Consider the following 11,679-nt stretch of genomic DNA (forward strand, 5'->3'; position numbering starts at 1 on the left):
ATCGAATTTTCATCTCCAAATACTACATCCAAACTACAGCCAATGGATCGGAGAATCAATATAATACAAAATTTAAAAACATACCACAAAGAATTATTATTCGAAAAATTGTTTACGATATTGATGAAGGCAGACCATGTCCAATAAATCTATTACAATCCACGCGTATGTGTAAAAAAACATGGCGTAATGTACAACCAATTACAATTGTCAATTATTTCAAAAAAGATTGATTCTATTTTAATAATGAGCAGTGTGATGGTGATGGTTTAGAAAACAATAAAGTAATGATGGTGGATATGATTGGCAAATTGTAGCAGATAAACTTAATATCAATCATGAGATTACACTTCAATCATATGCTACAATCTATGATAATGTGGCGTTAGAGGAGGAATACCGTCTCAACTCTAACGACCAACGTGTCTGACAAAATCAGAAGGTTAAGATAATTATTAAGTCAAGTTTAAATAGTTAAATTTTATTACACGGCAATATAAAAAGTACTACAACAAATATGATTTGACGACGTGAGTCGTAACGATAGCCGCGGGTCGGTGAGAGTACGGACTTGAGGGAACGACGGTCACGAAAAAAGTAACTCAACGCGGCGAGCGATGATGGCTTCGAGCTCGTAACGGTGAAAAAGCTATCGCGCGCGGCGGGAGAAAAAGTGTACGAAAAGTCGTCGCGGGCGACGTAACAAAGAGAATAAATATACAAATACAATAAGTTAAAATAATTCACGCAGTGAATAATACAAGGAACATAGACAAAAAATACAATAATAAAAACGTTTACAATGTGATACATAAATACAAGGTTAGGAACAAAATGGTAAAGACAATAATAAAACAAACGCGCTAGCGTAAGTGGTGATAACACGTCGTAATCACCACATTACTCCCCCTCGGCGAGAAAAAAAACGGACTCGTTTTTTTTGGGGAAATTCGATCGATTGCGCGGCGTATGAGTGGTCGGCGACTGGGTCTTCACGCGCAACAAACGCTGGTTTGAGCCGGTCGATGGAAACCCACGTCATTGATCGGTGGCGTTGTACCTTGAACGTTTTTTCGCGGCGTTCCAAAACTGCGAAAGGTCCCTCGTATCGTGGCTGGAGCGGCGGCTGGACGGAGTCGATTCGAAGAAAAACATGACTAACTTGGCTCAAGTCGTCTGGTACGAACGTAGCTCGTCGTGTGTTGTGGTTGGTACCGGGAGTGAAACGTACCTGAGCCATGTAGTCGCGGAGAGCTGCTACCAGTCCGGGCGGAGTAGGTTCCGCGGGCGCGGCATGAAACATCTCGCCGGGAAGTCGAAGTGTCGTGCAGTAGACCAACTCAGCTGGAGCGTATTCGAAACCAGCCTTTACGGTGTTGCGTAGAGCGAGCAGAACGATTGGCAACTTCGTTGACCACTGCGCCGATTCGTGGGCGGTGAGCGCGGACTTGAGCGTTCGATGAAAACGTTCGACCATACCGTTTGACTGAGGATGATAAGGCGACGTTCTCGCGTGCTGAATGCCGAATGTCGAAAAAAGTGAGCGTAACAACTCGGACTCGAACTGTCTTCCCTGATCGGTCGTGATGATGTCGGGAACGCCGAATCGAGCGATCCAGTTCGTGGTTAGCGTCTGTGCGACAGCGTGAGCTGACATGTTCTCGAGTGGCCAGGCTTCCGGCCAGCGAGTGAATCGATCGATGACGGTAAGCAGGTACTTACCCCTTTGAGCCCGGCTATTGGAAAAAATGAAAAAAGTTAAAATTTTTTTTGACAAAATTTTTTATTGTGGTGCAACTAAAGTCTATGATTTTTTTCAAAATTTTTTTTTAGGCCCTTCACTTACTTTTTTGTCCGGGACTTCAAAGTCCCGTCAGGTTGATATGCATTACAATGAAAATTAATAGCAAATCATTATTTGCATTAAAAATACGAGAAATCTACTTCTGATAATATAATTTTATTTAAATCGTAAACATAAAAATGAACGGACTTCTTGCCAATTTTTACTTTGTTATTTTACGTAAAAAAAAAAATAATACATAGTAGTAAAATTATAAAAATTTTTGTAAATAATTAAAAAAATTATACAATGTCAACTTGATGGTATTCTACAAAACAATTTTTCCTTTCATTGCAACACAGAAATACTCGGCAGTGGTTACACGAAGAAAGTGGCCGGGACTCTACTCCTCGAACGCTGCAAAGTTCACATCTACCTCTCTTTGTACCAAAACTTGGCCAATGAATACCCCTGTGATAAAATAAAAAATATAAATAATAATAAAAAATAATGATGAAATAGTTTTATTATACCTGTTGCCTAATCTGACGTCTTTGGAGTTGGATAAAGTTTTCTTTCTTCGATTTGATGGCGTTTGTGGAGCTGATCTTTTCAGGCTTATAGATTTTCTTGATGGAGTATTTCGAGCTGTCATCAGACCAAGGGCAACTGATCGACGGAAATCAAATACATCCGTTTTTTCAAACATTTGGCAATAAATGACATATGCGTTTACAAACGTTATGTCTAACAGTCCCCAAAAAATCCTAAGCCACCACTTTTTGGATTTACGGTCAACGTTATATAATGCCCTCAATCTGTCTGCGTGATCAACTCCACCCATATATTTGTTGTAGTCTTTGATTGGATTTGGGCACGATATGCTCAATCTAGAGCCATCTTTCATAGTCCTATCAACAGATGTTATTTCATTACCGTGATAGTTTGACCCAATATGTACCACTTTGTTATCTTTCCATTTGAATATTCCAATACCTGAAGTAGAAAATCGGTAGTCAAATTCTCCCCGAGGTATTTCAGAATCTTTTTTGAAATTTTGTGGCATCCCTTTACGATTTTGTCTGATTGTACCACAAGCTAGTGTTTGTTGCGTTCTCAACTTTTCAAGGAGTGAAATAGTTGTAAAATAGTTATCGAAAAATACAAGTCTAGATTCGTTCCAAAATGGTTTTGTCAACTGCAATACAATTCTTTCTCCCAAATTAGTGTTCTCGAACTCTTTTTCTAACGTTTCGTTTTTTCCTTGGTACACCGAAAATTTCATAATATATCCGTTCTGGTCTGCAATACACCACAATTTGTAACCCCTTTTTATTGGTTTCATTGGGTTATATTGCTTTAACGTACTGCGACCCTTGAATTTAATCATAGACTCATCAACACTAAGTTCACGTGTTCCAGATGAAGACTCAAAAAATATTTGGTTCAAACTATTTATCATAGGACGTAATTTGAACAATTTATCTTTATTGTTCTGAGGAATATTTTCATTATTATTGACGTGAATATTAGATAGTATTTCTACAAATCGATCTCTTGTCATAACTTCAGAAATAGCTGGCACATTTAAATCTTTGGCCCCCTTCCAATAATGTTTATATGAAGGTAGTTTATGATACCCCATACAAAAATTAATTCCAAAAAAAGAGAGTAGTTCATTTTCTCGTAGTTTGAGATTTTTATTTTTTTGAGTTGCGTACAGATTACTTTGGTCCAAAATATTTTCTATGATAGGATTAATAAGTTTTAAAAATATATCCGTTGCCGTTTTACAGTTACCAAACATCACTTGGTTGTAACCTAAACTTTTTTCATAATCTGGTAAAGCTGCTGTAATTTCATTTTTTTTACGCCATTGCCTATTAACTTCAACAGGATCTGGAGTATTATTAACAGCAAATTCTATAGTCGTATTATTATCGATATGTTCTGGTGTGCGTGTATTATCAAGTATAACATGGTCAGAAATAGATTTATTGGACAAATTAGTTGAATTTGATACTCGTGGTCTCAAAGTTCTAGAACAGTTTGGTGTATTAGTGGTTTTTAGACTTACGTCCTCGGTTTGATGGGAAAAGTCAAATTCCGGAAAATCAAAAATAATAACATCCGAATTATCAATTATTAATGGTTCTTTGTCATCTTTACCGGTTTCACATTCACTTTGCAAAAAAAAATTACCAAATTCAATTACCTCTTGTTGGGCTTGCTCGTCGGTATCACCATCATCTACATCGTATTCGTCCTCAGATTCTGGATCATCCGGAACATCCATTAATAGCCAATCTTCGATATCTTGATCTTTTTTACTTGCACTCATTTTGAAAAAAAATAATTCGAACAAATATTTTTACGATAAAAATTGACGACGAAATATACGAGACGTGCGTACGGAAGACTAAATTATATTATATTATATTGCGAACACACGATCGGGTGTTTTACGACTGACTAATACTGACGGGATATATGAGTTCCGCGACAAAAATGTTGATTAATTTCGTAAATATTGATAATATGACGACCAATCATATTTTATTTCATTATTGAGAAGTATTGAAAAATAAACAAACGATTAGCGTCGTCTGCAAGCAGATTATATACGCAGAATATAACTAGAAAAATACAATTGCTGGCAGATAAGAGTACGGTTGGGTTTCCCCTGTTACAGTGTAAAATAAATAGTCTATGAATAAGTATATTTCACTTTTTTTTTTTTCAACGTATATTAGACGGGACTCAGATGTCCCGCCAGGCCAGAACATACCGATATCTAAAAGCATATATTTTCTATTACCGATTAAAGTGTCCGGGACTCAAACGTCCCGCTAGTACCAAAAGGGTTACAGTTGTTGGACGGCGGCAACGGTCCGACAAGATCGACATGAATGTGACCAAATCGTCGTTCGGGCGGCGCGAAAGGTGTGATCGGAGAAACGACGTGTTTGTTTACCTTTGCGCGTTGGCATGGTTCGCAGCACCGTGTCCATCGCGTGATGTCTTTGTGCATGTCCGGCCAGCAATAACGAGACTTAAATGAGACGTAGTGTGGCGCGGTTTCCGCCGTGCGCTAATCCATGCAGCGCGTTAAACACTCGACGTCGAAGTACGGACGGTACAAACAAACGAGCGTTGCCGGTCGAGTAATCCGCGTAGATAACACCGTCGGGTGATACGCGCGGTTGAAGGCGGAGGGAACTCGTATTGGTACCTGTGATAAACTGCTGTAGCTGCGGGTCGGCGGCCTGGTCGGCAGCCCACTGTTGCATCGTCGGCAGTACAGCTGTTTCGGCGATTTCGATTCGTGATAACGCGTCTGGTACGACGTTATCAGTGCCTTGAATGTGCACGACGTCGTGTATGTGTTGCGATAGAAACGAAATTTGACGCACCTGTCGATCGATTGTTTTTTCTGATTTGAGCGTGAACATGTACGTCAGCGGCTTGTGATCCGTACGCAATGTTGTTCTGCGCCCCTCGATCATGTGAATAAAATGCCGTGTGCCCAAAAAGGCAGCGAGAAGCTCTCGGTCGTACGTACTGTACCTCTGTTCGGCCGGCGAGAGCTTTTTTGAAAAGAAACCGAGAGGTTGCCACTGATCGTTGACGCGTTGCTCGAGAACGGCGCCCACTGCCACGTTAGATGCGTCGGTGCTAAGGCGAAGGGGGGCGTTCTGATCAAGATGAGCGAGCTTGGCGGTGTCGGCGAGAGCCTGGCGACACGCATTGAAGGCGGTCCGAGTGTCGTCGGTCCATTGTAGCGGTCCATCGCGATTTTTGATTTGCGACGCAAGGCTGTAAAGGGGCGCTTGCATCTCGGCGGCGTTCGGAATAAATCGATGATAAAAATTTATTGAACCCAAAAAACGCTGGAGCTCCTTCTTGGTGTTGGGCAGCGCCCATTCGTGTATAGCGACAACGCGTTCGGCGTTCGGTCGGCACGCGTCTTTGTCGATAACGTGCCCGAGAAATAGCATTGAGTCAGCCGCGAAAACGCACTTCGCCGGACTGATTGCGACGCCGTACCTTTGAAAACGCTCGAGAACGGTACGAACGTGTTTGATGTGTTCGGCTTCGTCGTGTGAAGCGATTAACACGTCGTCGATGTACGCAAACACGAAATCCAGTCCGCGTAGTACATCGTTGATAAATCGTTGAAACGTTTGCGCGGCGTTGCGCAGTCCGAAACACATGACGGGAAACTCGAACAAACCGAACGGCGTCGTGACCGCGGTTTTGTGTACGTCGTTCGGGGCGATAGGCACTTGATGATAGGCACGTACCAGATCGAGTTTTGTGAAAACAGTCTTACCGGCGAGATTTGCCGTGAAATCGTGTAGATGCGGCAATGGGTATCGATCGGCGACTGTTACAGCGTTAAGACGACGGTAGTCGCCGCACGGTCGGAACGTACCATCTTTTTTGGGCACCAAAAGTAGTGGACTGGCCCATGAACTCGATGACGGCCTGCAAATGCCTTTTTGCAGCATGAAATCGAATTCTTGACGTGCGATCCGTAGTCGATCGGGCGGAAGTCGGCGTGGTCGGGCGAAAAGAGCTGGTCCCGAGGTATGCAGTTCGTGTACCACTCCGTGTAAAAAATCTGTCGGCACAGGCGATTCACGCGTGACTTCGGGGTAGTCTAGAAGTATGGCGGTCCATTTCGACGGTCTGGCGATGGCGCATATCGCGGCCGAGGACGATACGGTAGCGGGCGTAATTTTCACTGAACTGTTTACCGCGAGATCGACGAGGCGGTTTCGGCGTATATCGATGAGCAACCCGTAGTAGTGTAGGAAATCGGCTCCGATAATCGGTCGCGAAACGTCGGCCATTTCGAAAGTCCACGAAAACAGTCTTTTGAACCCAAGATCGAGATGTAGTTGCTTTTGCCCGTATGTTTTGATTTGTGAGCCGTTTGCGGCGACGAGTCTTATATCGGCGCTCGTTGTTTGATTGATGCTTTTCGTAAGATTGTGGGGTCGCGGCAACACCGAAATTTCCGCACCAGAGTCAATTAAAAATCGGCGTCCGGTGCGGGTGTCATTGACGAAGAGTCGGTGTTGCTGTTGCGCGGCGAGGTGTTGATGCAACACCGTTGCATCACGGATTTTTCCGCATCACAGGCGAAGAGTACGCGCACGGATCGCGACATTTCCGCGCGTCTGCGCCATACCTGGCATGGTAGTAACACCAACCTGATGTCGCACTGGTAGCTCGATGATGAGAATGCGAGCGGGAACGGTCGCGTTGCTGATGTGTGTCACGATCGTTTGTCGTGCGCGTTAGCGCAGCGGCTTGCGACGTCGCAAGGGACGCGACTTGAGCGGTAAGCGCGTGAATAGCTTCCTCGAGGGCGAGGAAACGCGTGTCTTGAGCGCTTGAAGCCGTCGCAGCGTTTCTGCGCGTGACTGGATTTGGCTCACGCGAGTCGTAACTGGGAGGGTTCTGATCGACGACAGCCATCTCCGCGAACTGGCACGCTTCCCACACGCGATCAGCGCGTTCGGCTAGGAATTCGGTGGAGCCTGTGAGACCGGCGACGACGGTGCGGACGGGTGGTGGGAGCTTGCTCATCCAGAACGCCACCAAAGCTTGATCTGACATCCCGTCGGGGTAGACGTCTCTCATGTCGCGCAGCAGTCTCGACGGGGTGCGGTCACCCATGCCGCCTGGCTGGATCATACTTTGGAAACGCGTGGCCTGCGGGATGCTGTATGTTGTGACGAGGCGTTGACGAATCGCGTCGTACGATGCCTCGGGCCCCAAAAGATCCGTGATAGTTCGCACGCCCTCTTCATCGAGCGCCTCAAGCACGTGATTCACGCGCGACAAATCTGAGCGTATTCGCTTGTTCGCGAACATGGCGTCCGCGTGCGTGAACCACTGGGTCGCGGAGCTGCGCCAGAACCCTGGTAACCTGACATGCGCGACCGCCGAGACCTCCGAAGTCGCGGTCGAAACAACGGGCGATGTCATCGTGGTGGTAAGCGACGTGATGCCGGGCGTCGAAGCGATGACGGTGAGCGGCGCGGTAACAACCGGTGCGTCCGACAACATACCGTGTGATTGCGTGGATAAACGCGGGTATAGCTCAGGCCGGGACACTAAACGGGACAACGACGCACGTGGTCGAAACGAAATATCGGCGACGGACTTGCGAACGCGCGGACTTACACTACGTTCGACGGCGAGCGGAAACGGAAAAAAAAAAACTTGCGTTCGGAACTCGAGGCCACCAATGTGCGGAATGGCGCGTGAGACTCGTGAGGACGAAACACGTGACACGACGTCGAAACGCGGGCGAGAGCCAAAAAACGATGGGACACAAGGCGTGTGTACTCGGCGGCGGGTTTCGACACGTGCGTCGTTTGATTCGAGGTCACCAATGTGCGGAATGGCGCGTGAGACTCGTGAGGACGAAACACGTGACACGACGTCGAAACGCGGGCGAGAGCCAAAAAACGATGGGACACAAGGCGTGTGTACTCGGCGGCGGGTTTCGACACGTGCGTCGTTTGATTCGAGGTCACCAATGTGGCGTTAGAGGAGGAATATCGTCTCAACTCTAACGACCAACGTGTCTGACAAAATCAGAAGGTTAAGATAATTATTAAGTCAAGTTTAAATAGTTAAATTTTATTACACGGCAATATAAAAAGTACTACAACAAATATGATTTGACGACGTGAGTCGTAACGATAGCCGCGGGTCGGTGAGAGTACGGACTTGAGGGAACGACGGTCACGAAAAAAGTAACTCAACACGGCGAGCGATGATGGCTTCGAGCTCGTAACGGTGAAAAAGCTATCGCGCGCGGCGGGAGAAAAAGTGTACGAAAAGTCGTCGCGGGCGACGTAACAAAGAGAATAAATATACAAATACAATAAGTTAAAATAATTCACGCAGTGAATAATACAAGGAACATAGACAAAAAATACAATAATAAAAACGTTTACAATGTGATACATAAATACAAAGTTAGGAACAAAATGGTAAAGACAATAATAAAACAAACGCGCTAGCGTAAGTGGTGATAACACGTCGTAATCACCACAATAATGTTGTAGTCAATGGACTGTTAACTGATAACGAAATCATGGGTATATAAAATAGTGATTCCAAAAATAATGAAAATGATGAGCCTGAAACAACATTAAATATGATTACGGTGAACCAAGCAATATCATAATTACAAACTGTTGAGCAATTTGTCGAATCTGTCGAAGGCATTGGATACTTCTATTTTTGAATCCATTGGCGAATTAGAAGATTTTGTCAACAAACAGCCAAAAAACTAAAAATCAATAACAAATTATTTTTCTTTTTCAATGGTGTTTCTAGAAATAATTAATTGTTTAATAACTTGTCACAGTTTAATTTACACACTCAATTTTTACGTACCCTGATTTACATCTGATAAAGGTAAAGCCAAAGGTGACGACCAGGTTATACATTCATCTGAGTCATTAAACGATAGGTTTACACAGTTGACTTGATTCATAGAATATTATAGAAGCGACACTCGCCTCTCCACTTTAATTTTTTTTATTTCGTGGCGGACTGATTGATGTTGTAAGCTTGGCGGTAAGGCATGATGTTAGGAATGCTTTTATCGCTGACACGGACCGCTGGAGACCAGCCCGCCAAAGTTTAAAAAAAATGGTCACTGCGTATTACCTTAGAATAAATAACCATATATAATATATATGTTACAGTAAAAGATGTTAAATTTATATTTACGTTATTAACTAGCAATTAAGGTTAATAGATAATAATAAATATTTTACAAGGCTTATAACGTTAATAACTAAGGATTTACGTTAATTCCAAACAATATTAGTTAATCATGTTATTTGTATTTAAATTGTTATATTATTATTTATTTTCACATGACAATGAACTGTGACATTTTGAATTGCATAATTTTCCTACTAATCGACAGGTGCATTTATTTGTTTTACACTTCATTTTACAGTGACATCTTTGATAGCCTTGTGTGCCTATAAGACTACTACATCCTGCTGCTTCTCGAAGTGTTATCTCTTTTTCTTTAGATGATTCAACCAGAGTTTTGAGTTCAAGCGACATTTCTTTACATGGCACAAGTTGAGATCTCGTATACTTGTGTTTAAGAAAACCATTTTCGGTACCTAATTCAAATATAAATACATAAATACCTATAAATTTAAATTTTTTATTTTATTTTACTTACATAATTTATAAAAGCCGTTGTCAACATTAGCAATAACTGCTAATAAATTGCGTGGGGATTCTACGCGTACCGTACGACTGACAGGTTACAGACTACATATCTTAGTCCGAAGTTCTATCTACTGCGGCTGTAATGCTATCTTAGTAACTAATACCATTAAGATAACATTATATAACAACATTTTCCATCGTGTGTGGAAATTATCGATAATCAAACCAAAAAAATAATAAACCACGATAATCTCTAGCTAATTAGGTAATTATTGTTATTTACTAGAAAATAACGTTATTTTGATGTTTAACATCATTTACTGTAACATATATAATATACATAGTATATAACTATATAATAATAATGTTATTATAACTACATGCATAGGATATGGCAGATCTACAACAAAGTTATCCGATGAACATTGTTTCACACACTTCAAAGCACATCAACGTAGTTCTATTTCTATGTTTTCATCGTTAATGACCCCAGATTGTAATTTTTACCAGTATATTTTTGAATTAGACACTATATTTATTAATCAATTTCCTACTTTAGCACCATTACCAAAAGTAGGGCAAAAAATAAAAACTCTAATGTTAAATGTATATTTTAAGCATCCCTGTGAACAATTCCCTCATGAATATTTGTTAAATTTATTTATAAGATTTAGAATTTATACTACGTTAACCAGAACTAATCGAAACTTGCAAATTCCTTACACAAAAAATAGAAAATTGCAAATTTTATGTAATTTATAAATATTGTTATGTATATATGTTTATATTTGATAATTTAATTAGTAATGTTGTATAAGAACATGGTCTGTAATTTTTATGGCTTCATCCAATACGTTTTTTAGACAAAGAGGAATATTTTTCATTGCTAGAGCATGTCTATGAAGTATGCAATGACTACTAGTAGTTTAATTTGATTTCTCCTTTATTTTAGCAATTGCTCCAGCTATTGCACCTGTCATGGCCCTAGCACCATCAGTACACACATCGATACAGTTTGTCCATGGAATCTGATTTTCTGTTAAAAAATCATCCAATAAACCGAAAATTTGAACCCCTGTCGTATTAGATAGAATAGTACTAAGAAGACATAATACATAAATGTTCAACATATCAATTATATATTTTATACCTTTAAACCATAAGTTTTTGAGCAAATGGCCGTAGCCATTTTCCTCCAAAAACGAGATACCGTTTTCCTCCACAGTCCATTTTCCTCCATAAATAATAAATAAAATAATAAAATAGTTAATATAAATAATTTATGCATATCAAGAAAATAAAAAATATTCTTTATTAGGCTTAATCGACAGCTGATATAAATATAGCCGATACCAGAATGTATCAAACGAAAATGTGAGCCTAGCAGGGCTTGCATTTGAAAAAAAATTATTTTTTATGTTATGTACAATTATAACGTTACGCAATTTTTGCGTTTATCGTTATTTAGAATTAAAATATTATTCAACTTTTCCGTTTATCGTTATTTACTATGTAATATAATATATAGAAATAAAACGTTATCCAAGTTTTGTGTTTATCGTTATTCAGAACTCAAACGTTATACAAGTTGTGCGTTTATCGATATTTAAAATGGTGTTAATACTTATAAAATTTAAAAATAATAACTAATTCGGGTAGGTAATGGACCT

At 41.1% G+C, this 11,679-nt stretch overlaps 2 protein-coding genes across 2 annotated transcripts; both read right to left on the bottom strand.

Annotated features, from left to right (window-relative positions):
- Positions 1-892: 892 nt before the first annotated feature.
- Positions 893-1,657, bottom strand: LOC149062135 (uncharacterized). The gene has a single exon (XM_089215229.1). The coding sequence runs from the start codon at positions 1,655-1,657 to the stop codon at positions 893-895; it is 765 nt and encodes a 254-aa protein (XP_089071355.1).
- A 5,250-nt stretch (positions 1,658-6,907) lies between these two features.
- On the bottom strand, positions 6,908-7,864 carry LOC149062136 (uncharacterized). Its single transcript, XM_089215230.1, has one exon. It carries the CDS (start codon positions 7,862-7,864, stop codon positions 6,908-6,910), a length of 957 nt encoding a protein of 318 aa, XP_089071356.1.
- Between the last annotated feature and the right edge of the window lie 3,815 nt (positions 7,865-11,679).

The sequence above is a fragment of the Diuraphis noxia genome, unplaced genomic scaffold (genome assembly GCF_037042655.1).
Source record: "Diuraphis noxia isolate RWA-SAM2 unplaced genomic scaffold, SU_Dnox_SAM2 contig0001, whole genome shotgun sequence".
Taxonomy (NCBI): Eukaryota; Metazoa; Arthropoda; class Insecta; order Hemiptera; family Aphididae; genus Diuraphis; species Diuraphis noxia.

Coding starts and splice junctions, on each gene's coding strand:
- LOC149062135 (XM_089215229.1), bottom strand. CDS start 1,657: ATGTCAGCTCACGCTGTCGCACAGACGCTAACCACGAACTGGATCGCT.
- LOC149062136 (XM_089215230.1), bottom strand. CDS start 7,864: ATGTTGTCGGACGCACCGGTTGTTACCGCGCCGCTCACCGTCATCGCT.